Source organism: Podarcis bocagei (assembly GCF_964188305.1).
Source record: "Podarcis bocagei genome assembly, chromosome: 2".
Lineage (NCBI taxonomy): Eukaryota > Metazoa > Chordata > Lepidosauria > Squamata > Lacertidae > Podarcis > Podarcis bocagei.
Window position 1 is genome coordinate 11,210,558 of NC_138126.1, and position 27,915 is coordinate 11,238,472.

The window sequence follows — 27,915 nt, forward strand, 5'->3', positions numbered from 1 at the left end:
AGACGACATCGGGAGGCGCCGGAACCTCCGCGCGGGACGGGCGCTGGTATCGCGTCATAGGGACGCGCGGCCGAGGAGCGTAACTGCCGCGCAGCGGAGGAGACGCCGCCAGAGAGGTGAGGCGAGGAGGGAAGGGGAGATTGACAGTTGCTCTTCCCCGGCCCCGCAAGACCCTCTCGCGGACGCAGGAGACTGCCGTTAGCGCTGAGAGCAGCAGCACGAGGAGGAGGAGGAGGAGCAGGGTTAGAAGCTCAGGTATGGAGTCGAAGTCAATCCGCTCCTTGCGGCGAGATCTGGCATGAGGCGCCCACGGGGGACGGTTCCCTTTGGTCGCTGGAGCCCTTAACTTGATGGGTGGGGAGCGTTAGATATTATGAAGATAATAATAATAATAATAATAATTATTATTATTATTATTATTATTATTATTATTATTATTATTTATTACAGTGTTACCTTACAGTGTTTTAATGTTGTATTTTAATCTTGTTTTTAAATTGTATTCATTCAACTTCTTTTTATTATTGCTTGTTAGCCGCCCTGAGCCCGGCCTTAGCTGGGGAGGGCGGGGTATAAATAAAATTTATTATTATTATTACCTCGGGTTACAGACGCTTCAGGTTACAGACTCTGCTAACCCAGAACTAGTACCTTGGGTTAAGAACTTTGCTTCAGGATGAGAACGGAAATCGCATGGTGGCAGCAGGAGGCCCCATTAGCTAAAGTGGTACCTCAGGTTAAGAACAGTTTCAGGTTAAGAATGGACCTCCAGAACAAATTAAGTACTTAACCCAAGGTACCCACTGTATTTCTACCTGGCCCATCTGGCTGGGTTTCCCCAGTCACTCTGGGCGGCTTTCAACAGAACATTAAAAACAGAATAAAACTTCAGACATTAAAAACAGGGAATGATGGTGATGATGATTTATTTTGTCTTCCATAAACACGGTTTTAGCAGTGAGTCCATAATTGACTGTGGAGGCCAATTCTGGATCCACACATCCTTCCACAGTGGGGACATTGGTTTCTGGATGGGGGTTGATCATGGTGAGGGTTTGCCAAGCGTGCCTTCCTCTTAGCATGTTTCTCCCTTTCGTCCTGAGTTCCAGCGTCTTCAAAGCCCATGACACCTTTGGTAAAGGCTGTTCTCCAATTGGAACGCTCACAGGCCATTGTTTCCCAGTTGTCGGTCTTTATACTACTTTTTTTTTTAGATTTGCCTTCAGAGAGTCTTTAAACCTCTTTTGTTGACCACCAGCATTAATCTTACCATTTTTAAGTTTGGAATAGAGTAGTCACTTTGGAAGACGTTAATCAGGCATCCGAACAACATGACCAGTCCAACAAAGTTGATGTTGAAGAATCATTGATTCGACACTGGTGGTCTTTGGTGGGCAGTGTTAGAAACTTATATGATGATGTTGGTGATTTATTATGTATATGCGGCCCATCTGACTGGATCCCAACGCAGCATTAAAAACACAATAAAACATCAGCCATTGAAAACTTTCCTAAGGGCTGCCTTCAGGGCTGCCTTCTAAAAGTCAAATATTTGTTTATCTGTCTGACATCTGACGGGAGGGCATTCCACAGGGTGGGTTCTGCTACCGAGAAGGCCGTTCAGATGCATAAGCTAATCGCCAAATAGCACCTTAAACCATTTATGGTTGCCACAGCAGTATGCCTAAGCACCTTTTCCACTCCCACTAGAGTGTAGTAGTAGTAGTAGTAGTAGTAGTAGTAGTAGTAGTATCCATTTCTAGACCACTTTATATTTTAAAGGGGAAATCTCAAAGTGGTTGGCATCACATTGAAACCTCAAATAAAACAATCCAGAATAAAACAAATACAAGCTTTGAGGAAAATATTTCTGTTCCTTCTCTAAGGGGCATTTAGATTCCCCCCCCCCCCATATTTACTGTGGGGTTATCTTTGTAACCAAGGTGGCATTTGCAGAGCTTCTGAAACAGTTTGCCTTTGCTTCAACACCCCACCCTACCCCCTCTTGTGCTTTTGGGTTGCTTCGCCCACCGAGATCTCCAGCCTCCACAGATGAGCATCAGCCCTGGAGCCAACGAGACAGCTCTTTTTCTCTGTTTCCTCACAGGAGCACAGCCATCATCATGAGCCAGTTCAACTTTGGCACACCTGGCACTCCTGGGGGAGGCTTCAGCTTCGGGACTCCGAAAACCGCAGCCAGCACAGCCCCCGCGGGGTTCTCCTTCTCTTCAGCCACCACAGGGGGAGGCTTCAGTTTTGGGACACCTGCTCAAAACCCAGCAAGCACCCAGCCTGCAGGCCTGTTCTCTTTCGCTCCCCCAGCGACATCGGCACAGACCTCTGGATTCAGCTTCGGCACACCTGCCACGTCGGCACCAGCTGCTGCTGGAAATGTGTTCACACTGGGGTAAGGTTGGCACAATCCCATGTGGGTGGGAGGCTTGTTGAGCCCTAAGGATCAGACGTTCGGCTTCTGAAAACCCAGAACACTTACTTCCGGGTTTTTGGCGTTTGAGAACCACGGTACCACTGTGTTGTACAATCTATAGCCTTAGGTGGGGGAGCTGGTGCCCAGGGTGGTTCCCAGCAATGTCACCAAATGACACCTTAAACCTAGGTTACAGCCACCACAATGGTGTGTCTAGGCACCATTCCTTCCCATAGGAGATTTATTATTATTATTATTATTATTATTATTATTATTATTATTATTATTATTAAAAGCAGTATAGAAATTAAATTATTATTATTATCAATAACAATAATTTAATTTCTATACTGCTTTATATTTTAAAGCAAACAATCTCAAAGCGGTTGACAGTACATTAACATAAAATAAAACAATGCAGAATAAAACAAATGCAAACTTCCAGGAAAATATGTCAGATCCTTCTCTAAGGGACATTTGGCTTTCCCCATATTTATTGACGTCCTTAATTTATAGAGCTGCCCCGTAGCAGAAGAACTCCAGGAAACCAGAGTGGTGTAGTGGTTAGTTGGACCAGAACCTGGGAGATCAGGGTTCAAATCCCCACTCATACAGGAAGCCTTGGAGTCATTCACAGCCGCTTAACCTACCTCACCAGGTCATTGTAGGGATTAACTGAGGAGGGGGCTGAACCATGTACATTCATACCTTGGTTGTCGAACGCCTTGTGACTCGAATGTTTTGACTCCTGAACTCTGCAAACCCAGGAGTGAGTGTTCTGGTTTGCGAACGTTCTTTGGAACCCAAACGTCCAACGCTGCTTCCGCGTCTTGGTTTTTGAACGTTTTCGGAAGTCGAACAGACTTCCGGAACGGATTCCATTTGAGAACCAAGATATGACTCTACTCCTTGCAGGAAAAGGTGGGAAATAAATGCAGTGAATAAGTTCTTCTGCTTACTTGCTTCCAAAAGCTGGAGGGGCCAGCCAGATGGAGATGGTCTCAATTGGACCCACGCCAGTCGCAAAATGCACATGGTGCCTGGCTAATTCCTAACGCCGGTTGCCAGTCTCCTTGGGCTCAGCTGGAATGTTTAAAATCCTGTGGTAAATGGGCAAACAACCTACCCTGAGACTTTAGTCAGAAATGAAATGATGCAGAAGTAGCAGCAAAAAAATGGCACAAGAGAACTTGGGATGCTTTGAATATCTGCCAAAAATCCACCCTGGACCCTTTTGCTCTTTTTTATTTATTTAGGGGAAATGCCCCCAAGCTGAACTTGAGCAGCACCAACACAACACAATCGGCTGGCATTACGGGGGCGCTTGGGCTCGGCAGTGGCGGACTGGGCACATCCACACCCAGTAGCGCCCCTGCCAGCCAGCCAGTGGCTCCTTCCGGCTTTGTGTTCGGCTCCAACACGGCTACCCAGCCTGCCACAACCGGAGGCTTCAGCTTTGGAGGCGTGGGAGCAACGCAGGCTGCGGCCCCCAGCTTCAGCCTTGGCTCCATAGGGAATACGACGCAGCAAGCAGCACCCGCCTCCACTGGCTTGGCGTTCGGAGTTCCTGCATCCGCGGCCGGCCCTACTACAACCACGGTATCCACAGCGCAGCCAGCTGTGGCGTTTGGCCTTGGGGCACAGACAACAGGTGAGACGCCAAGCTCTGTGCAAAAGCACTTCTGCCAAGGCAGAGTTTCTTTGTAGACAAGTTACCTTGCAAGCTTGCCCTCCATATGCAAAGTTAGGTAATTGTATATAGGTGAAGGGCTGAGACATAATGCAGCCGTGTCTCACGTTGCCCCAAAGATGCCATTCTACTCAAGCACAGACTGGAGAAGGAATTTAAGGTGATAACTGCTTCTCTTAACCATTCTCTGTTCCAGCTCCAGTTTCAGGCTTTGGGCTGCTGACGTCAACACCTGCCACCTCTGCCTCCACAGGAACACTCGGTCAGGGGCCAGCCTTGTCCTTTGGAGCGAAACTTGGAGGTAGGCGATTGTGCCTCGGGAAGGGGGAAATTGGGCCGTTCTTGCTAAGAAGTGAAGTGAGATAGGGCAGGTCAGTTGTGCTGGTGTCCCTCCTTGCTTTGCTGGCCTTCTAAATTAACTTTGAAATACCTTGGCGCAGTTGGGCCTTTCTCCTCACTTTCTGTTTCACCTTCCCCTCCAAATCCTGCCTGTTCCCTTTTTTTGCTTACACACACGCCTCCGGCCAAGCTGATCTGCCAAAGCCACCTTTTGGTTCTTCCCCCCCCCCCCCCCGTGTTCTGCTTCTGCTCTTGGACACGCTCTGCCCACCAAGCTGCTACTGCTGCTGCTGTCATCTCATCACTGCCACCTCTTATTTTTCTTCAGTTGCTGTTTAACTTCTCTTCCCGCATCGCCACAGCTCCTTCACCAAGTTTTGCCATAGCCTTCTTCCTTTGCATAGTGCGTCTGGGAGTAGATGATTCTCTTTGTACAGCACCTAGCACACAGGGACTGACATAGCAGCAGTGGTGGCGGCAGCTGCTTCCCTTACTTAGCCATAAGAGGGGGGCAGGGGTTGTGGGAACTTCCAGTTGCCTTTGGCTTCTTGGAAAACTGCTGCACCACCAGGCCAGAGGTGTCAAGAGACTCTGTGTCTTCCTTGGCCCTGTAGACGGGTGCATAGAATCCTAGAACTGCGGAGCTGAAAGCAACCCTGAGGGTCATCTAGTCCAGCCCGTTGCAATACAGGGATCTTTTGCCCAACGTGGGGCTTGAACCCACAACCCTGAGATTAAGAGTCTCATGCTCTTACCAGCTAAGTATCTTCCGTGAGGAAAGTGTGTTCTCCTCCTCCTGGTTGTAACTGAACCCCAGAATGCGTCTCTTCCCCGAAACAGGTACAGCGGCAACTTCTACAGCACCTTCTACCACAGCTGTGAACTCCATCCTCGGGATGTCCGGGCCGACGTTGTTTGCGTCCATTGCAAGCTCTTCCGCGCCAGCCTCGTCTGCTACTGGCCTCTCACGTAAGCGGCTGGGGCCCTGCCTCCCTTCTTGATGGGGAAGTGGAAAGAGGGGGGCTTGGGCAGCCTTGGCTCTGCCCACTGCCTGCTGATGGTGCAAAACAGACCACTTCTCTCTCCCCCTCAGTCCAGGATATTTTGTACTTCACCAGGTTTTGCCTAAAGGTCTGTTGCGCCAAACCACTTAACTTAACTTCCGGGGCTGTTCTTTTGAGCAGGAGGCAGCCTTGCCAAGCCGTACTCAGGAGCTCTTGTTTTCTTCCTTCTGTAGTTGGTGTCACCTCAACGGGGACGGCGCCTGCTGGGACTTTAGGGTTTGGCGCAAAAGCCCCTGGGACGACAGCAACAGCACCCACGGCCACGGCGACTGCAGTGGGAGGAGCCCCCGCAGCAACCAGTAAGGCTCAAAAGAGAAAATAGGAGGGAGGGAGGGCAAGGATACACACAACTGCCACTGACTTTTTTCTCTTCGGGTAGAATATCATAGAGTTGGGAGGGATGATCTGGGTCATCTAGTCCAACCCCTTGCAATTCAGGAATCTTTTGCCCAACGTGAGGCTCAAACCCGTGACCCTGAGATTGAGAGTCTCCTGCTCTACCGACTGAGCTATCAGGTAGAATGTTGCAGGCACCGTGGAGTTCTTGCTTGCTGTCGTTGTATTATTTGAAGGGCTCTGCAGCTTTCGCAATTCGTGAAGCATGTAAAAACTGTTTACGTTGCTATGATCAGCTTTACGGAACAGAGCAATTCAGCATCGAAACAGGGATTTAAAAAAACAAACGTATTTTAACCCACGCTAGAAACTTGGTGAAATGAAAAGGTCTTTCCTGAAGCTTGGAAGAAGGAGCCGATGGAATCTTTCTAGGCAAGGAGTTGCATGGTTCCAAGGTGCCACATTAGGAAGGACCCTGCTCCACATCCCAGTTAGCCGTGCTCCTGGAAGGGGGTGTTGTGCATAGCAGAGACACCAAGGTTGAAAGCTGCGGGTAGGCAAGATTACGTTGGAGACAGAGCTGGCAACTTCAGATATACTGGTTCTATACCATTTAGGGCTTTGCAGGTCAAAGCCAGCAGTACCAGGAAACTAGGGAGGATGCTGTAGTTGAAGTGGAACTGTGTGTGTGTGATGGATAGTCCACAAAGCAGACTCCAGAAGTCTTGTCTGGTTCGCATCTTTTTGTACTAGGTCCTGCCTGGGCCACTGATGGTTCTGGAGTTCATGCAGCATTGAGTAACACAGCACTGTCTGCACGTGAACTGGAGGGTCAATCGCTCGTCTTCCTCCTGCTGCCAGAGCTGGAGACCTTGAAGAAAAGGGATTCCTGGGCAGGGCAAGTGGGTGGTATTTGCACCCCAGCCCCAAATTCTCCATGTCAGAAATGCTCCTTCATCTGATGCTACCTCCTCTTTTGCCATTGCGAAAATGATTGCTAACAAGGCGGAGTGGATATTTTTCTTTTAATTAGTTGTTATTAACTACAGTGGTACCTCGGGATGCAAATGGGATCCGTTCCGGAGCCCCGTTCGCATCCTGAATAAAACGTAAGACGCGACAGCGTGTATGCGGGTCGCATTTCAGCACTTGCGCGTGCCGTCATTTTGACCGTGTGCGCATGCACAAGCGGCAAAACCCGGAAGTAACACGCTCCGTTACTTCCGGGTCGCCGTGGAGCGCAACCCGAAAATACTTTTCCTGAAGCATATTTATCCCGAGGTATGACTGTATTATTTTTTGTGTTGCAAAGCAAACAGATGAACAGGGAAAGGTACATCTATCATCAACTCACAGAGTCTTTTTCACAGTTAGTGAGAGACACCTGTCACAGACATCATTTGGTTGGGGGAAAAGAGAGGCGAGTTGAGAGGGGGAGCAGGGATCTATTGCCTACTGTTAGTGTAGGGGTTTGTGTCTGTATCACATGGGAAGATCCTTTGTTTATATATTTATCTTTATTGATAATGAGAGAGGGGTCCTGAGCTCTGTTGGTTGCATTCAGTGACAAGTGGGCACTATTGAGATCAGCTATAGGAGAGGTTGTGGTTTTTCACTTGGCCACGGAGCATGCTGGGCAGGCAGCCTTGGCAGCCTCCTCTTCCCATCCCTGGCTCTTCCATCGCAGCTGAGGTCAGGCCCAGGAGTCTCCCATCCTGGGACCAGCTCCAAGCAGGGACTCTGTTGCCCTGCATCCCTGTTGACTTCCTGATGTGGTTTGACCCAACATTTGTTTTCTCTGCAGGTATCGCCTCCACCCCAAGTACGGGATTCATGCTGAATCTGAAGCCTCTATCCACCACTGCTTCGGTGGCCTCCACGTCCACTGCGGGCACCACAACAGTCACGTAAGTTCCCTGCGTGTTCCACCCCCATCGTTCAACCCGGACACTGAAGTCCAGCTCTGAGGGTCTTCTAGTGGTTCCCTCCCTGCGAGAAGTGAGGTTACAGGGAACCAAGCAGAGGGCCTTTTCGGTAGTGGCACCCTCCCTGTGGAACACCCTTCAGATGTCGAGGAGATAAAGAACTACACAACTTTTTAAAAAAAACTCACAACATTTTTATTGATTTTACAAATACAAAGCACAAATAAACACAAACTGGCAAAGATATATCTGTATAGAGTGTCTGAATCTCGGGACTTCCCTCCATGGAGTCTCATTTTAAGAACCTGCACCTGCATATTCATAAGTACTCCAATTATTATATCAGACTATATTATCCATAGTATTTTTACACTACAAATGAATCAAAATCTTGCTCTTGTTTCCATCTGCTTACAGTGGTCTCCTAAATAGCTTATAAAAAATTCCCTTTCTTTTGTAAAGTTTTTGTGCTTCTGGTTTCTGAGTTTTCTAGTCAGCTTTGCCATCTCAGCATAGTCCATCAGCTTGATTTGTCATTCTTCTCTGGTAGGGACTTTTATCTTTAACTCAGAGTTGGGAAGAACTACACAACTTTTAGAAGGCATTGAAAGGAAGTTTATAATGTTTGTCATTTTAATAAGTTTATAATCAGGAAGTTTCTAATGTTTGATGTTTTATTAAGCTTTTATACATACTTGAAGCTGCCCGGAGTGGCTGGGGAAACCCAGACAGATGCATAGAGTATAAATGTTGTTGTTGCTGCTGATGATGATGATTGCCATATGCTAGGCAAGCCATGGGTTTGGGGGTGTAGAATGGAGTCCCCCCCCCCCACGGAGGCAAGGAATAGCAGTTTGCTGGATGCAGGTCTCCCTCCTTGAGCCCAGTGTAGGGGTGGAGCTGTGGGCTGGCTCAGCTCTTTCGCCACCCAGCACACTCCTCCTGTCTTCGCAGGGCTCCCCCGTCGATGACCTACGCCCAGCTGGAGAGCCTGGTTAACAAGTGGAGCTTGGAGCTGGAAGACCAGGAGAAGCACTTCCTCCAGCAGGCCACCCAAGTCAACGCCTGGGACAGGAAACTGATCGAAAATGGGGAGAAGGTAGGGACCCATTCTGCCGGCAAGATTCTTTGTAGGGAGCTGTGGTGCCTTGGTCGTAGGGGGAGCCGAGGTATTGCCTCCTGTGCCCATGCAGGGGCTGGCTGTAACTAAGCTTCCTCTTTCCACACAATTTTAACCTTAACAGTACAGTGGTACCTTGGTTCGTGAACAGCTTGGCTCCTGAACAAATTGGCTCCCAAACGCCGCAAACCCAGAAGTGAGTGTTCCGGTTTTTCGGAAGCCAAACATCCAACACAGCTTTCAGTCGAGGGCAGGAAGCTCCTGCAGCCAATTGGAAGCCGTGCCTTGGTTTTCGAACGCTTTTGGGAGTCGAACAGATTAAGTTTGAGAACCAAGGTACCACTGTATAGCAAAAAAAAAATGCAGCTTCTGTATATTTATGTATTTTATAAAAAATGATACACTGTTCAATTTGGGGGGGCACTCAACGTGGTTTACAAATAAAGAATAGAACAGTAACATTATTAATATTATTTATTTAGTTTAGTTTAAATACCACCCTTCGTCGAAAGATCACAGGGCAACATTAAAAACACATTACAGATCATCAGTGATTGAAACCTAGTAAAGAGCATACTTCTGAGTGAAAACAAGTATTTAAAACATTGAAATAGTCATTAAAATAAAGCAGATCAAAACACTTGTCAACATTCTGCAGGCTTCGGTGGGCTTGCCTAAGTGAAACTGTTTTTTAGCAAGGGCTGAAAACGGTACAGCGAAGGGGGTGTCCCTGGTGTCAGGGTGCAGGGCGTTCCAAAAGGTGGGTGCTGCCACATGGAAAAATGGTGCCAGTTCTGCTGATGGAAGCGGTTGAGAGGGCACATGGAGGGCAAGGTGATCTCATAGGTAAACTGGTCCCAAGTTGTTCCACGTTCCTATCAGTGAACAGTGTTAGTTAATAGTGTTAATGTTAGTTTACAAACTCTGAACTTGGCCTGGTAGCAGATCAGCAACCAGAGCAGACCTCTGACCCCAGGTGTTACTTTCTGCCAAGGCCTCGTTCCTGTCAGCAATCGTGCTGCAGCATTCTTCACTAACTGCAGCTTCTGTATCCATCATGAAGGAAGCTCCACAGAGAGCACGTTGCACTAACTCCTTTTTGCTCAGTGTCTTCTTCAGCCAGTTCTTTTCTAGTGTTCCCGAAGCCCTGATTTCCCACTATACCTCAAAAAAGATTGGGGCTTTTATTGTCACTTGTAGATTCCCGTCCCACTTTGTAAACCCTATCTCTGCCTTACAGATCACGTCTCTGCACCGAGAAGTGGAAAAAGTGAAACTGGATCAGAAAAGGTAGAGGGAAAAGGGGCTGCGTAGCATGTAATTGGCGGGAGGCTGAGTACTGTAAAGGAAGCCTTGAGATGCTTGTGAATGGGAGGGGAAGTTGCAAGGGGCAAAGGTCTTGGAAGCAGCCCCCCTCAGTCCCACAGTCATAATTTATACCCCACCCTTCTGACTGGGTTTCCCCAGCCACTCTGGGCGGCTTCCAAGAAATAATTACAAAACCACAGTAAACCAACACATGTTAAGAACTTCCCTGAACAGGGCTGCCTTCAGTTGTCTTCTAAAAGTCAGGTAGTTGTTTATTTCCTTGACATCTGGTGGGAGGGTGTTCCACAGGGTGGGCACGACTACTGAGAAGGCCCGCTGCCTGGTTCCCTGTAACTTTGCTTTTCGCGATGAAGGAGCTGCAGAAGGCGGTTCATGTGCCAAGAAAGGAGATTGCAGCTCAACATCAGGAAGAACTTTCTGACAGTGAGAGCTGTTCAGCAGTGGAACTGACTCCCTTGGGAGGTGGATGGCCATCTGTCACGGATGCTTGAGTTGAGATTCCTGCATTGCAGGGGTTCGGCTGGATGACCCTCAGGGTCCCTTCCAACTCTGCAATTCTATAATACAGTGGTACCTCAGGTTACAGACGCTTCAGGTTACAGACTCCAGTAACCCAGAAATAGTACCTTGGGTTAAGAACTTTGCTTCAGGATGAGAACAGAAATCACGCAGCAGCGGTAGCGGGAGGACCCATTAGCTAAAGTGGTGCTTCAGGTTAAGAACAGTTTCAGGTTAAGTACGGACCTCCAGAACGAATTAAGTTCTTAACCTGAGGTACCACTGTGCTGATTTAGATGGTGACGCTGTCTTGGGCAGAAGCGCTTCCTCTCCACACCTCCTTTCAGCACCAGCTAATAGCGATGTTGGCATCTTCCTCGTTTTCTGTAGTACAGGGGTGGGGTGCAGGATCTAGCCCATGTGCCAGATCCTGACCTCCCTCCTTCTCCCACCTATCAAATCACATTACAATTATGCCAGGTAACCCAAAGTAACCATTTTCTTCCCTGTGTGTGCCGGTACCTGAAGACGAGGCCAAAAGTGCAAATATCTTTTTGGCTAACCTGCCTGAATTCCACCTGAGTTCTTCTCCCAGACAATGCTGCCACATGTTGCCTGCTTATCTGTAACCTCCCTCCTTCCCTTTTTTCCTTCTATAGGTTGGACCAAGAACTAGATTTCATTTTGTCCCAGCAAAAGGAGCTGGAGGACTTGCTGGTGCCCCTGGAAGAGTCCGTAAAGGAGCAGAGTGGGACCGTCTACTTACAACATGCAGATGAGGAACGGGAGAAGACGTAAGACGATGCCAGGGGTGGCAGTGGCGGAGCCCCGGTTGCATGGGCTGCGGGTGGTCCCCAGATAGACAAGTTTAGAAATAAAAAGCAAAGGTTTGGAGGTCAGCTGTGGAGATCAGCCTATGTTGAGCCATTCTAAAGGGGGAAATTTGCTTTCTGGATAATTCTGAGCATATTGACTCGGCCTGGGAGGTGGGTGCTGTCCCACAATTCCTGCAGAGTCCACTTTTAAGCCAGAAGACCAAGCCATCTCCTAAGGGTGCTTCTGCTCATTCACAGGTCTAATTGAAAGTAATAATAATAATAATAATAATAATTAATAATAATAATTTATTTATACCCTGCCCTTCCCGGTTCAAAAACTGGGCTCAGGGTGGCTAACAACAAATTTAAAACTCTTAATTGGTGCAACAAAGAACAGCATAAAATACAGTGTAAAACGTGAAGAACAATCAATTCAGAATTCAAAATCAATTTAAGGGGGATATCCATCCAATAAGCATTAGATGATCACCAGGGCTATCTGGCTAAATTGGTCCTATTTGGGCCAGCAAGGAGACCAGGGGAGAATTAGCTGTGGGATCCCAGAACAGGTAATCTTCATAAAAAGGGGTGGGGGAGGGAAGGAAGGGGAATAAAATATGAGGCTAAGTTCAAGTTGAAAGCCAGGCGGAATAGCTCTGTCTTACAGGCGCTGAAGAAGGAAGTTAAATCTTGCAGGGCCCTGGTCTCAAGGGACAGAGCATTCCACCAGGTTGGAGCCATCACTGAGAAGGCCCTGGTGGAGGATAATCTAACTTCCTTAAGGCCCAGGACCTCTAAACTATGATTATTCATGGACCTTAAGGTCCTCAGCGGCGCAGACCAGGAGAGGCGGTCCCGTAAAGAAGATTAGAGTCCACTGGGAAACGCAGCAGCTCCCCTTGATCGTCACAGCTTTGCACATGCCTGCCAGTTCCATGGGAGAGGTTTAAGGGTCCCTCATGGCAGCCGAAGAGCCTTTAGGATCCCCCCCAAAAAAAGTGTTTGGCCTTGGCTTGGCAGGCTCCCTGGGGAGAGAGAAGGAGGGAGATTGATACCTGTGACAACGTGTTTTCCTGTGCTGCAGGTACAAACTGGCAGAAAACATTGATGCCCAGCTGAAGCGCATGGCCCAAGATCTGAAAGATATTATTGAGCACCTGAACACCTCTGGAGGCCCTGCTGACACCAGTGACCCGGTGAGTACAAACTGGACGAGATGCATGGGAGGAGGAGAGGGCCAAGAGCCTCTCCAAGGATGCTCCTTCCTGGTTTATGGGGACCGCTCTGTCCTGCTCTTCCCCCTCCAGGCAGCTGTCTGCCGCTGTGGCCTTGCTCAGCAGTGCTTTTCAGCACAGCCAGGCTTCAGGAGCAGGAAGCACCATTCTTCAAGGCTGGCCTGCTTTGCGTTCACCTGACTCATAGAATTGTAGACTAGGAAGGGACCCTGATCTAATCCAGCCCCCTGCAAGGCAAGAACCTCAACTGAAGCATCCAAGGAAGGAAAGTCCACCACCTTCCATCCCACAGTCAAAACAGCTATCACAATCAGAAAATTACTCCTGATGTTGAGTTGGAATCTCCTTTCTTGCAACTTGAAGCCATTGGCGAAAACAAGCTGGAGAAAACAAGCTTGTTCCATCTTCCTTGGGGCAGCCCTTGAGATCTTTGAAGATGGCTCTCCTATCTCCTCTCAGTCTCCTGTTTTCCTGGCTAAACATACCCAGCTCCTTCAACCACTCCTCATAAGGCTTAGTTTCCAGACCCTTGATCATCTTGGTTGCCCTCCTCTGCACACCTTCCAGCTTGTCAACGTCCTTCATAAATTGTGGTGCCCAGAACTGGACACAGTATTCCAGGTGGGGTCTGACCAAGGCAGAATAGAGCAGGGCTATGGCTTCCCTTGACCTGGCCACCAGACTTCTGCTGATGCAGCCTAGAATACAATTAGCTTTTTTTGCTGCTGCATCATATTTTCAGACCACACCTAAGAGCTGTTCGACAGTGCAACAATTCTCTCGGGAGGTTGTGGACTCTCCTTCCTTGGAGATTTTTAAACAAGTTGGATGCCCATCTGTCACGGATACTCTAGGTCAGATTCCTGCATTCCAGGGGGTTAGATGACCCTCAGGGTCCCTCCCAATTCTGTGATTTCAAGGAAGGAGCCATATCTGCCTTCAGCAGATCACACCACCAGCTTTGATGTGCCTTAACAAAGCAGGGGGGGGGTTTAGTACCCTTGGACACCAAGACATCATCTGTGTGAATTTGCCTTCCTCTTCCACCCACATTTGTGCCTCGCAAGACCAGCACAGCCATCTCTGCAGGCCCAGGCAGGGCTCTGTGCTCTCCCACTGACAGCTGGGCCACTCAGAGCAGGAAAGGGACTGCTGCCAACCTGCCATCTTGGGGCCAGAGTACATTGCTACCTGCCTGGGCTGGGCAAAGGCCTCCTTTTTAAATCATGGCAGTTACGCTCGGTTTCCCTTCCGATGGTGCCGTTCCTGGCTCAACTTTTCCTGCAGAACATCAACATCCTTCAGTCTTGAATAATGACTGCTGGCGTGAGTGCTGATCTCGTGGTCTTTGCAAGGGCTTCGAGAGATCCAGACCGGGTTCGGCAACTACTCATGACATTCTCTAATCTCTTCCAGCTTCAGCAGATCTGCAAGATTCTGAATGCGCACATGGACTCCCTCCAGTGGATTGATCAGAATTCAGGTATTTGGCACTTTTCCTTTCTAGGGAGTCGTAGGGTCTTTCCTTCAGTTTTAAGACGAACTGCTTTGAGGCAGGTTGGCTAGGAAGAGAGAATGAAGGAAGGAAGCATCAAGGTGGGAAAGGAGAAGTCCTTGTCCTAGAATCATAGAGTTCAAAGAGACCCTGAGGAACATCTAGTCCAGCCAGGGAACTAGACAGGGAAATAGGCAGCTGTCCCATATGGGGATCAACCCCTGCCACCTTGATGTTATTAGCACCGTGCTCGAACCTACTGAGCTATCTGCTTGGCACATGTTGAGATCCTCTGCAGCAAACATGGCAACCGCTGGGGGGGGGGGGAATTGCAGCCTCATATTTGGGGAGGAAGGATCCATTTTGTGGGTCTCCAGACTGCGAAATCCATCTCCTGCTCAGGTTTTACTAGCTGTGCAACAATTGGATGTTGGATGTTGTGTTGTTTATTTGTTTAATTTGCACACCGCCCTTCATCCAAAGATCACAGGGCAGGCCACCGCATAAAAACACAAGAAAGAAAACACAAAATGCATAATGCAAACCAAAGCAAGTCAAACCAATATCCCCCTTCCCACAAGGCAGGGAAGGAGGGTCAGCACAACAAGGACAGCCCCAGGAGTGTAGGTCCATCTAGTTTAGTGTTGTCAACACTGACTGGCAGCAGTGGTTCTCCAGGATTTCAGGAAGCGGTCCCTCCCAGCCCCAAGTGGAGACGCTGCAGTTGGGGGCTGAACCCCAAGACAGGTGCTCTGCACAAGTGAGCCTAGCCCACTCTATTCCAGTGAATTTGCCTGTGGGAGAAAATGCAATTTTTCCGTGGAGCTGCAGCCCGGTGCAGCTTGAGATTCCTAGTCCAGACTGAGCTGGTGGGGGTGGCTGCAGCCCTATTAGAAACACACCCCACTCAGCTCCATTGTGCTTCCAGCGAGGGAGGGGGAGGAAGCGACTGCTGTGCCACAGGCGGACAGAGTCTGCTCTGCCAGGGGTTTCTCTCCAGGGATGCTCAGCCCTCTGACATTCTCCTTGTTGTCATTCCGCCTTCAGCCCTGCTGCAAAGGAAAGTAGAAGAAGTGACCAAGGTTTGCGAAAGCCGCCGCAAGGAACAGGAGCGCAGCTTCCGGATTACGTTTGACTGACTGCCTCACCGCCAGGGGGCAGGGGGAATATACGCAGGATGCCCAAATGTTTTGTTACTAGTTGAGTTTTGTGTTTGACAATAAAGGCCTTTTCTGTGCAGAACTGTGTGGCCAGAGGAGTTATTGGGTGTTGGGTTTCCTCTTCTGCTCCCAGGTGTGGATTGAGCATTGATTGTGCTCATCTCAGGGTTGGGGGTTCGAGCCCCACATTGGGCAAAAGATTCCTTTTGCAGGGGGTTGGACTAGATGACCCTCGGTTCCTTCCAACTCTAGAAATCTAGGATTCTACTCTGCAGTTTCAAGGGGTGGAGCGGATGCTATTTTAAGCTCCGGAGCCTTAGAGTATGGCTGGCTAACCCAGATCTGAAACGTCAAGGCCCACACTAACAAAACGGTAGAGTTGGGATCCATCTAGTCCAACCCTCTGCAATGCAGGGATCTTCTGAGCAATGTGGGGCTGGTACCCACAGCCCTGAGATTAAGTCTCGTTCTCTGCAGACTGAGCTATCCCAGCTGGACCCAAACATCAGGCCAGTGGGCATGGATGGTGATGATGGTGATTCTTGTTATTACTGTTTATTAAATTACCATATTTTTCGTTCTATAGGGCGCACCGGCCCATAGGACGCACCTCGGTTTTTTGGGGGGGGAAATGAATAAAAAAAAATTATCCCCCCCCCACCGCGGCTGCCGCCCCAAGCCTTGCGCACACCTGCCCGAAGCACAGGGCACCCTCCGGAGGGCTCCGCGTGCTTCGGGCTGCAGGCTGCCGCCCCAAGCCTCATGCGCCTGGTGGGACCTTCCGCCGGGCGCGCGAGGCTTGCAGACACTCGCCTGAAGCACGGGGAGCCCTCCGGAGGGCTCCCCGTGCTTCGGGCGACAGGCTGCCGCCCCAAGCCTCGCGCACTCGGCGGGACCTCCTGCCAGGCGCGCAAGGCTTGCGGACACTCGCCGGGGCTGCAGGCTGCTGCCCGCAAGCCTTGTGAGCCCGCGGGAACTCCCGCCGGGCTCGCAAGGCTTGCGGATAGCTTCCTGAAGCCTGGAGAGTGAGAGGGGTTGGTGCGCACCAATGCCTCGCGCTCTCCAGGCTTCAGCGAAAGCCGGCATTCGCCCCATAGGACGCACACACATTTCCCCTTCAAAATACGGTAATATATTGACCTTCAAGAGAGCTCAGGGCCGTTTGCAACATAGAACACTGATTCCTGTATTGCAAGGGGTTAGGCTCGATGTGACCTGCATTATCCCTTCCCACTCTGCAAATCTGTGAACAGGTGATAATAAAAATGACACACGCACAATCATTGCTTTAATAGGCTGTAGACTGAGCAATTGTCCAAAGGCCTGGGAGAAGAGGGACGTTTTCGCCTAGTGCTGAAAAATATGCAGTGGAGGCAAAGCCCCATTGGGGAGAGTGTTCCGCAAATTGGGAGCCACCACAGGAAAGGCTCCTTGTGATTCAGGGATGGCAGGGTCCAGGTCAGTTCCTATGGGGAGAGGCGGTCCCATAACAGTTCAGGGCCCCCAAAACGCAAGTCCGCCCCTGCCCCCATCCCAATGCGAAACTCTCATCCCTGCTGGCCAAAGCTACAGCTTGTGGGAATGGCGGGTTGCCCCAATGGGATGGGATGGGGGGCTGCAGGGCGCTTCATCTGCAAGGCCTAGCGGTGCAGAGTCAGGTCCTGTCTCCAGGAACGTGTATAGGGGTTGCCAACTTCAAAAATAAAAATGGGACAGAGTGTATGACTCGCCTCATAGAGAATCATAGAAGTGTAAATAACACAACTGGAAAGATACCTCTTGGAATGTAATGTAAAAGTGCTGTCTAAAATGTATAAAATATCATTGGGATGGGAGACAAATGATGAGCAAGTAAAATCCGCAATGATACATTAGGCAATAGATATTGGTCATAATATAGACATGAAACCATGGGAACGATTGTGGAATATGGATATAAAATTGACAGCATGCTATGGTTAAAGAGGAAATTATATAAAAATGTTATATCGATGGTATCTAACACTGAATAAATTGGCAAAAATGTATAAATCTAAATCAAAGTGTTGGAAATGTAGAATCATAGAGTTGGAAGAGACCACAAGGGCCATCGAATCCAACCCCCTGCCAAGCAGGAAACACCATCAGAGCACTCCTGACATATGGTTGTCAAGCCTCTGCTTAAAGACCTCCAAAGTAGGACACTCCACCACACTCCTGGGCAGCAAATTCCACTGTCGAACAGCTCTTACTGTCAGGAAGTGGTTCCTAATGTTTAGGTGGAATCTTCTTTCTTGTAGTTTGGATCCATTGCTCCGTGTCCGCTTCTCTGGAGCAGCAGAAAACAACCTTTCTCCCTCCTCTATGTGACATCCTTTTATATATTTGAACATGGCTATCATATCACCCCTTAACCTCCTCCTCTCCAGGCTAAACATGCCCAGCTCCCTTAGCCGTTCCTCATAAGGCATCGTTTCCAGGCCTTTGACCATTTTGGTTGCCCTCCTCTGGACACGTTCCAGTTTGTCAGTGTCCTTCTTGAACTGTGGTGCCCAGAACTGTAAAAAGAAAGGTTATTTTTATCATATGTGGTGGTCTTGTATTAAGGTTAAGGCTTACGGGAAATTATTTATACTGTAATGAAAAGGATGTTTAAAACAATGTTTGTAAATTTTCTTTGGGGAATTACAGGGACAGAACTATCTAAACTGTATAGAAGCTTATTCATGTATGCTACTACAGTGGCAAGAATGCTACTTGCCCCAAAATGGAAAGAAGCAGAAGTCCCAGCAAAGGAAGAATGGATACAAAAACTTACAGAATATGCAGAAATGGCGAGACTTACCTGAAGAATTAAGAAATAAAGATAACAAAACTTTTAATAAAAAGAATGGAAACAGATGATTGAATATTTACAGATATGATTGTAAACAGAGAAGCACATTGGCAGGATTAGTGTAATAACCTACAGTTTTATAAGCGTATATATTTAAGTTAATTTGTTAACTTTGTGTTCAATATGTATTCTGTAGTTGACCTCCTTTGCAATGTTTTATTTTGAAATCTTTAAGCTAATAGTTTAGTTTTTCGTTAATTATGTGGCTTTGTTTTATTGATGTTTTAATATTCTGTAAACCGCTCTGAGATTTTTCTTAAAAACATAAAGCGGTATAGAAATGAAATGAAATATGCAGAAGACGTTAAAAATAAATTTTAGGGACTGCAGAAAAGGGGGGGGGAGGAAGTCGAGTTTTGAAATGTAAAAATGATTGTAAAATCAGTGAAATGTATAAACCTGAAAAGCATAAATCATTTTAAAAAAGAAGTGTAAACTTGGAAGGGACTCCACCCCCCAGCAATGCCCATCAACTTGGCGGGGCGGCGGCACCCTCACATATTTTATGGGGTCGCGGCGGAGAGAAGAGACCTCGACCCCTGGGTGGGTTTGCGCGCCCGCCGCCGGCTCTCCTCTCTGCTGCCCGCTCGGAACGACATTTCCCAGCAGGCACCGCGCCCCGCCCCGCTCCCTTTCGTTCCTGCTCCGCGCGGCGCCTCTTGGGAGTTGCAGTCCGAGGAGGAGTTTCCGTTGGTGCCGTTGAAAGCGATGAGGAGGTAAGTGGGAGGGGGGCTGCGAGGGGGGGCGGGGAGTTGCTGCGACCCCCGAGGGGAGTTTTGGGGGTGTATATGTGGGGGGAGGGGGGTAGCCATCCCCCGCTGCCCTGCCTGCTTCCCACAGCGGCGTGTGGGTCTCCGGCGTCGCCTCCTTCTTCCCGCGCCCCTTTGCTGCCCCCTTTACTTGGGGGTCAGGGTGGGGTAGGGTGGGTTGCAGCCCGACGGGGCCCTGTGGGGTTTGTGGGGTCCCCGAAAGGCGCAGGAGAAAGGAAAAACCCCGTTTGGGGGGGGGAAGAAGCTGCCCCCCAAGTTCAAGGCTTTGTGAGCTGCCAAGAGTGGCTGAGGCAACCCAGTTTGATGGGGGGCATATAAATATTATTATTATTCTTTTTCACTGGGAAGTGATTTAAAATTATTGATGAATGATTATCGCAGACAGATAAAAGAGAATTTACTCAACCTGATTATTATGTGGCTAGGTTACAATAATATATAGAAGTCCTCAGCAGAAATTGGGACTCGTATGGACGGTGTGCAGGGAGAAAGGATGAAATGTTATTGCAGATATAAATATGTTTGATTTTATTGATTATTGAAATAAAAGTTGGGAAAGCTAATGTATCTGGAGCAGGAATGGTGGGGGAACAGCTGGTGGGGTGGGAAGTCAGCTTTTAAATTTGTATTAAATTTGTGTTAATTTGGTGACAATTTGTTTTATGGAAAATCAATTTAAAATGGTAAGGAAATTGTTGTTGTTTGTTTGTTTTAAAGAGGGGCAATCTGGCCTTCGTTGTAAATAAATAATTGCTTTTATTTTAGCAGGCACACCTCATCCCCAAAAAAGTTTTTGAGTTTCTGCTGAAATGAGGCTGCATCTTAATGTTGTATTTTAATCTTATTTTTAAGTTGTATTTCAATCAGCTTGTTTTATATTTGGGTGTTAGCCGCCCTGAGCTCGGTCTTGGCTGGGGAGGGCGGGGTATAAATAAAATTTATTATTATCATCATCATTAGTAGAGCCAAAGATGTTTACCTGAGAATCAATTACACTGTCCATCATTTGAAAAATAAGACTTGAGAACCGCCTTGCCCCCAAATGGCACTAGACGTTCTGTTTTGGCGAGTGTAGCCTTGGTTTAAGGAGCTATTTGGCGCCAAGTATCCCATCTGAGTTCTAAGCTCCCTGCTTCTGACCTCTCCGCCTTCGCAGGATCGACAGCAGGCACAGCCGGGATGACATCCCCCTGGAGGACCAGGAGACGGAAGGGCAGAGACAGCTCAAGAGCCTCCTGCACCATCAGCTCGACACATCTGTCTCCATTGAGCAGTGAGTGCGGATCCTGCACAAGGGCAGAGTCAGGGTGGGAGGTGTCCCTGGCAGCGGGAAGCATTCTTGGTCCGTCGTCGCAAGAAGGTCGGAAGCACATTGCCTTGGGCAAGGGCCTTTCCCTGGGGGGCGACGCTGTGTGCCAATGAGGGTCCTCTGCCATCGGGTCTTCTGAGAATCGTAGAATGGTAGAGTTGGAAAAGACACCAAGGGTCATCTAGCCCAACCCCCTTCTCAGGATCCGGTGGCGCAGGCTCTTTCCCGGAGGCCTGGCCTGCCGCCTCCCAGGGTAGCCCCCTTCTAACGCCACCGTGTTGGTTCCCAGGTGTGTGTCAAAGCGCCGCTGCTTTGCGCCTGCAGCGCTCTACAAGCCCTTTGGAGAGGAAGCCGCTGGGACCTGCACCTTGCCTCAGTTCCAGGCGCTGCAGGAAAGCAACAAAGAGGCCGCCGCTCTTCGAGAGCTGGGCCTCTCAGACGCCGAGATCCAGTTCTGGAAGAGCCATGCCTTGGCAGATAAGGTGAATGAGGGGGCAGGGAGTCCTTCACTGTGTTCACTTCGCTGCCTAGTAAGGGCACTGCAATCGGCTGGTGGAAGCCAGTTTGTTTTGCCACGGCCTGATAATGACAGGCTTGCTGTAACGCAAACCGGACCTTTTCATTGGTGGCACCAATGTGGTCTGTCTTCCATGCTGAAATACGTGAGGCCCAGGTGTCAGGCTTCAGGGAATCGGCTTTCTCCCCCCCCCCCCCTTAGCAGTAGGTAAGCAGAACAAAGGAAAAGGAGTATTCTTACCATTTAATAATAATAAATAATAAAATTTTATTTATATCCCGCCCTCCCCAGCCGAAGCCAGGCTCAGGGCGACTAACAACAGTAAAATAATACAGCATTCTAAAATCAATTCATTCTAAAATCAGTTCAAAATCAAATTAATGGCAACCATTGGGCCAGGGTTCTGTGAGGATTACCAAAAGAGCATATCAGGCTGTGCCTTGGCCAAAGGCCAGGTGGAACAGCTCTGTCTTGCAGGCCCTGCGGAAAGATGTCAAGTCCCACAGGGCCCTGTTCTCTTGTGACAGAGCGTTCCACCACATCGGGGCCACAGCCAAAAAAGCCCTGGCTCTGGTTGAGGCCAGCCTAACCTCCCTGTGGCCCGGGACCTCCAAGATGTTTTTGTTTGAAGACCGTAAGGTCCTCCGTGCGACATACCAGGAGAGGCGGTCCCGTAGGTACAAGGGTCCTAGGCCGTATAGGGCTTTAAAGGTTAAAACCAGAACTTAAACCTGATCATGTGCTCCACCGGGAGCCAGTGCAGCTGGTATAGCACTGGGTGAATGTGATGATCTTTAATGATCACAGTGAGAGAACAAAGAACCCATCTCTTAGGAATGGCGATGCTCCCAATGAAGAATTCCACCCCCTTACTTCGCTAGCCACCCATGTCACTTTTACTTCTTGTAACCTGAACTTGTAGCCTCTGTGCTTTCTTTTCTGTCACAGTCTCAGCCATTCTTGATCTTGGGGAGAGCGGATGAATGCTTTCCAGAGACAGTAAATCTGTTAACTCTCTCTCTGTGTCTCTCTCTGTTTCTTTTCCTAGCTGTTCCCCATCCATATTTCCCAGCTTCTGCCTTCTGAACTATGTCCCTCTGCAAACCACTGTTCCAAATCTGTACTGTCCTCCTGCTCCTGGGAAGATTCAGGATCCTGATCAGGAGGAGGGGGACATCCCACCATTCCTCCTCATTGCAGCCCTTCTCAGCACCAGAGGAGCGCTCTCCTATGAGTCGGAGGAAGCTGAAGGAATGGGGGACGAGGGGCAGGCACCTGACCCCTGTCTGTGGCTTCCTTCCAGAGTCCCGGCCTCGGGGCAGCCCCCGAGGCGATACGAGAGAGGATTGGGGCCATCGAGGAGAAGATGGCCGAGCGCCGGCGCATCCTTTCGCTGCCCCAGCGCTTTGCAGGCAGCAAGCAGCTGAGCAGGCGAGAGATGGAGATTGAGAGCTCTCTCTTCCAGGGCACGGACCGCCATGCCTTCCTGAGGGTTCTGTACCACCAAGGTGTGTGGCTGGGGGCCCCTGGAGTCTTTGTGGATGGGCGTGGAAGGCAACTGGGGGAGGTGGCGAGGTGCTTCATTGCCTAACTTACCTCGCAACGTGGCCTTCTGCAAATGTCTGTTACTGAAGGCTCTGTTGTTTCCCTTCTGGCCCAGATGAGGCTACACAGGAAGACCCCTTGTCACACCTCAGCACAACTCTTGGCCACCGGCCAGAGGGGCTTCCCTTGCCTCCCCAGAGTGACCCAGATTCGCCGTGCTCCGTGCCTCCCAGCAGCCCCCCAGCGTCTCAGGGCGCAGATCCCCGGCCGTCCCCAGCGCCCGTGATGGTGACAGAGCCGGTGGAGTTTATCCCAGAGGAGGAGATCCGCAAAAACCGCCTCTCGGAGGAGGAGATCCGCCAGATTCCCCGGTTTTCCTCCTACAGCCCTGGAGAGCCAAGCGAGGTGAGTCTCTTCCCTCCCTGCCCCTGGGGCTCAGGAGCCTCCCTGCTTGCAAATGGAGGAGCAGCAAGGACGTTCTCTCCCACCACTTGGCGGTACGGGAAACGAGACAAAAAGCTTATTGGGGAGCCGTGTCAGGTTCCCAGCACCAAGAGGATCCGTTCATGTTCTAGAACCCTCAAGATCGGGGCAGATGTCCTAGGAAACAAATGAGCTTAACCTTCAGGGCCTCAAATCCCGGAAGGACCCCAGAAGTAACTTGGGTCCACCTTGTTAAAAAAAAACCAGGTCCAGTTCACCCGAGTTGAGTTGCATGGCTCTAGTCAATTAATTTCAGCAGTCTCCCTTTCGACAAACTCAAAGTTTGAGAGTCAGTAACAGAGAGGTTGTAGAGGGGGTCAGCTGGCCATTCTGCGGAAGAGCGCTTCCATTCCTTTTGCAGCTTTGCTCCAGAAAATTACCTTCCCAGGAAGCTCTCTGGACATGAAGACGTTGCTTGAAAAACCTGGGGGGGGGGAGAGAGAGAGATCACAGAATCGTAGAGTTGGAAGGAATCCCAAGGGTCACTTAGAGAAGGATCTGAACTATTTCCCCCAAAGCTCAAATTTGTTTTATTCTGGATTGTTTTATACCATATTGGCCCGAATATAAGCCACACCTTTAAAAATTGGGGGGGGGGGAGAGAGAATACCCGAATATAAGCCACTCCCTTAAAATTCTGCAGGCACTCACTCCCGTTCCATTTTAATATATGTCTATTTCAGCAGCAAAATCGTAAAAGCCAAGTTTTGTAAGGTCACAAATTTAAGCCGCACTTTGACTTTTCACAGTCGGAATTTGGGGGGAAAGTGAGGCTTATATTCAGGCCAATACGGTATGTTGCTTTAATATGTTGACACCCACTTAGATTTTTTTCTTTAAAATATAAAGTGGTATAGAAATGGAATTAATAATAACCATCATCTTCTCTTCTTTGGTGATCACTCGTAGCCGAGTAAGATTGTCCTCCATAAACAGTTTTGACAGTGAGTCTGTAAGTGACTGCGGAGGTCAATTCTGGATCCACACATCCTTCCACAGCAGGGACATAGGTTTCTGGGAGGGAGTTGATCATGGTGAGGGTTTGCCAAGCGTGCCTTCCTCTTAGCATGTTTCTCCCTTTCGTCCTGAGTTTGAGCGTCTTCAAAGTCCATGACACCTTTGGTAAAGGCTGTTCTCCAATTGGAACACTTGTAGGCCAGTGTTTCCCAATTACATTTTTTTAGATTTGCCTTGAGAGAGTCTTTGAACCCTTTTTGTTGACCACCACATTACGCTTTCCATTTTTAAGTTTGTAATAGAGAATTCGTTCCAGAGGTCCGTACTTAACCTGAAACTATTCTTAACCTGAAGCACCACTTAACTAATGGGGCCTCCTGCTGCTGCCGCGCCGCCGGAGAACGATTTCTGTTCTCATCCTGAAGCAAAGTTCTTAACCTGAAGCAGTATTTCTGGGTTAGCGGAGTCTGTAACCTGAAGCGTATGTATCCCGAGGTACCACTGTAGTTGCTTTGGAAGACAATCATCAGGCACCCACACCTGACCAGTCCAACAAAGTTGATGTTGAAGAATCATTGCCTCAACACTGGTGATCTTTGTTTCTTCCATGAACTAGACATTCTGTGGTGGTGACGGCCACCTAGATTTAAGGTGCCATTTGGTGATTAGCTCATAAATCTGAGTTTCTAACACTGAATTATGTGTTTTGGTGCTGAGCAGGTGCTGTACCTGAAGAACCTCAGCCGCCGCGTCAACATGAAGGAGCTGCTGTCCTTGTTTGCGAGGTTCCAGGAGGAGGGAGGCCCCCAGATCCAATTCCGCCTACTGAGTGGGCGCATGAGAGGACAAGCTTTCCTCACCTTTCCCAGTGAGTGTACAGCCCTCCATGTCCCCCAGAGCCAAACGCTGGCCTTCCGGTTGGGATGTGAGCGGGGAATGGAGTACAGAGGCTCCAATGGTCTCATCCTGTGTCGCTCTTTGGTCTCAGGTATCTCAACGGCACAGGCAGCCCTGCAGCTGGCAAACGGCTTCATCCTGCTGGGGAAGCCCATGGTTATTGAGTACGGGAGGAAGAAGACACCTTGACTCTAAGCCTTCATCCTGGAGTCTCCCCTGCGCTGCAGCAAAGTGGAAGCAGCCAGAGGGGTTTCACCTGGACGTGCGGGCAGCTGAACAGTCCAGGCCAAAAAGAAGTGTCACTTGCTGCCAGGGGCAGAGACCTGGGACTGTGTGACGGACAGCTGAGCTGGACCAGAGTGCCTCCGAATTCCACTAGCGGCTGGGAGTCTCTGTCTGTTTGGCTACCAAGACAGCTAGCCAGAGGGGGTGCGTGTGTGGAGCATTTAGGGAGGGAGAATAAAAGGAGCAATTTCTAAGAGAGTGGGCAGATAGTTTGAGGGAGATAGTTGGTTCTGGTCTGTGTGTAGAATCCACTCCGAGGAAAGTATTTACAGCTAGTGAAAGGGGTCTCTGAGTTTAGACTGAAAGACGGTGTGTACTCTCTCCGGAAAGTATTCAGACAGGAGTTAACTGGGGGGCTGAGTTTGAGCTAGGAGAAGTAGGAGCTGTGAGGATACAGTCTGCTTGGGTCTCATTTCAGTTAGGAGGGGAGTGATCTTCTAGGAAGAGAAGAATCCCAAACCAGATAAGAATGTCTGTTATATTGCTAGAAATATCTTTTGAGTGGGATTCATAAAAGGTTGGGTAACGTGACAGAAAGTGCCACGTTGTTTAAGAAACTAGAGAATTCACCTATGCAGCAACTAAGCTAAGGAACTGAAGTGAAATTACTGGAAATAAATAAAATAAAGAAATATATATTTTTTTTATTTCTACCCCACCCACCCTGGCCAGGGCTGGGCTCAGGGCGACTAACGCCAAATATAAATTACATTACAATGTAATGGGGGGGGGGAGTTAATTAAAATACAGCTTAAAATGCAGCCTCATTTTAGTAGTAGCCCATAAATCAAGACCATAAAGGGAGGAAACATCAGATATTCACCTGAGCCAGCTATCCATGCTGGTCGTACATGGGCCAGCAAAAAAGCCAAGGGAAAATTTATATTCCAAATCCCATATAAGGGGTCAGAGTAAGTCTAAGCCAAAGGCCAGGCGGAACAGCTCCATCTTTCAGGCCCTGCGGAAGATGTCAAGTCCCGCAGGGCCCTGGTCTCTTGTGACAGAGCATTCCCCCAAGTCGGGGCCACGGCCGAAAAGGCACTGGCCCTAGTTGAGACCAATCTAAGCCACTCCAGCCCATACCTGTCCTCCTCCCAAGCTGCCTCTAATTCCCCTTGCTTTGCAGAAGGTGGTGTTACTTTTCTTGCCCTGTCTCTCTGCGACATCTGGCTTTCCAGGATGCCAGCTTCATCAAAAGCCAAGACATGGCATCCTATTGCACGTGTGAGGTGTATGGTGGGCAGGGGCGGATGCTTCTGCTAAGAAATGGGTTTAAGGGAAGACAGATGGACAGATTTATGTGAAGACAGATGTGAGGCTGGTTATCCCACAGGATAAATATTCTGAAAGAAGCTGAGGATTTACCATCTAATCTAGAAACCTGTAATATCTAACTGAAGAGTAGTTACCATATTTTTTGCTCTATAAGACTCACTTTTTCCCTCCTAAAAAGTAAGGGGAAATGTGTGTGCGTCTTATGGCGCGAATGCAGGCTGCGCAGCTATCCCAGAAGCCAGAATAGTGAGAGGGATCGCTGCTTTCGCTGCGCAGTGATGCCTCTTGCTGTTCTGGCTTCTGGGATTCAGAATTTTTTTTTCTTATTTTCCTCCTCCAAAAACTAGGTGCGTCTTATGGTCTGGTGTGTCTAATAGAGCAAAAAATATGGTGCTTAAAAGAAGCTGTGCATTTACTACCTTGTTTAGAAGCCTGTAACATCCATTCGATTTAGTGTAATTATTAATGCTAACTGTTTCCCGAAGGAACATTATCTCCTGATGTGTCCTTTGTTTTATCAGCTTTGTCCTATAAAATAAATCTTCCTTATTTCTTCAACTTCTGCTTGGGTCTCCAGGGATCTAAGGTAAGGTCAAGGTAGGTAAAGGAACCCTGGATGGTTAAGTTCAGTCAAAGGCGACTATGGGGTTCTGGCGCTCATCTCGCTTTCAGGCTGAGGGAGCCTGCATTTGTCTGCAGACACCTTTCCGGGTCGTGTGGCCAGCATAACTAAACCGCTTCTGGTACCCCAGACCTTCTGATCGGCAAACCCAAGAGGCTCAGTGGAAGGCAGCTATGCTCACCACTATACCACCAACGCAACCCAAGAGGCTCAGTGGTTTAGGCCACAGCGCCACCCACGTCCCGAGGATCTAAGTTTACCTCCAAGGATCTACCATATTTTTCGCCCTATAGGACACACTTTTTCCCCTCCAAAAATGAAGGGGAAATGTGTGTGCGTCCTATGGGGCGAATGCAGGCTTTTGCTGAAGCCTGGAGAGCAAGAGGGGTCAGTGCGCACTGACCCCTCTCGCTCTCCAGGCTTCGCGGACCTCGCCGCAAGCAGCGGGAGCGCTCCCGCTGCTTGCGGAGAGTTGCCTGCATGCCGAAGCCTGCGCACGCTGAGATCAGCGCGTCCAGGCTTCGCGGACCTCTCCGCAAGCAGCGGGAGCACTCCTGCTACTTGCGGAGAGGTCCACGAAGCCTGCGCGCACTGAGATCAGCGCGTCCAGGCTTCGCGGACCTCTCTGCAAGCAGCGGGAGCCAGCACTGGGCTCCCACGGCTTGCAGAGAGCTGCCTGTTTGGCTGGGGTCGGGGGAAGCTCGGGCCTCCCCCGCCCCAGCCCTGCGCCTGGGGAAAAAATAATAATTCCCCCCCCCCTTTATTTCCCCCCAAAAAATCTAGTGGCGCCTTATGGGACGGTATGTCCTATAGGGCGAAAAATACGGTAAGTTTAGCCTCACACAAAAACCATCAGATAACCCATGGTGGTTAATATGGTGTATACAGAGGGGGTTTGCCGCAGAGCACAGCAGGGAAGGCAACCAAAGAGTACTCACTAATG

General features: G+C 49.2%; 2 protein-coding genes across 4 annotated transcripts; both read left to right on the forward strand.

Moving 5' to 3' along the window:
- The first annotated feature begins 56 nt into the window (after positions 1–56).
- Positions 57–15,519, forward strand: LOC308580650 (nuclear pore glycoprotein p62-like). Of its 3 annotated transcripts, none has more exons than XM_081182612.1 (13): positions 57–255; positions 2,108–2,407; positions 3,685–4,079; positions 4,315–4,419; positions 5,295–5,426; positions 5,695–5,820; positions 7,662–7,764; positions 8,737–8,881; positions 10,143–10,192; positions 11,389–11,523; positions 12,632–12,743; positions 14,199–14,265; positions 15,325–15,519. In XM_081182612.1, exons 2-13 carry the CDS (start codon positions 2,124–2,126, stop codon positions 15,414–15,416), a joined length of 1,746 nt encoding a protein of 581 aa, XP_081038738.1. In that variant the 5' UTR covers positions 57–255; positions 2,108–2,123; the 3' UTR covers positions 15,417–15,519. The 3 variants fall into 3 exon arrangements, with proteins under 3 accessions (XP_081038738.1, XP_081038740.1, XP_081038739.1); XM_081182614.1 differs by having other exon boundaries at positions 5,298–5,426; XM_081182613.1 differs by having other exon boundaries at positions 79–116.
- Positions 15,520–18,924: 3,405 nt separating this feature from the next.
- RBM41 (RNA binding motif protein 41) lies at positions 18,925–26,908 on the forward strand. The gene is made up of 7 exons (XM_081183357.1): positions 18,925–19,028; positions 20,239–20,355; positions 20,681–20,873; positions 22,212–22,416; positions 22,569–22,858; positions 24,614–24,761; positions 24,882–26,908. The coding sequence occupies exons 1-7, from the start codon at positions 19,021–19,023 to the stop codon at positions 24,977–24,979; spliced, it is 1,059 nt and encodes a 352-aa protein (XP_081039483.1). The 5' UTR covers positions 18,925–19,020; the 3' UTR covers positions 24,980–26,908.
- The last annotated feature ends 1,007 nt before the right edge of the window (positions 26,909–27,915 follow it).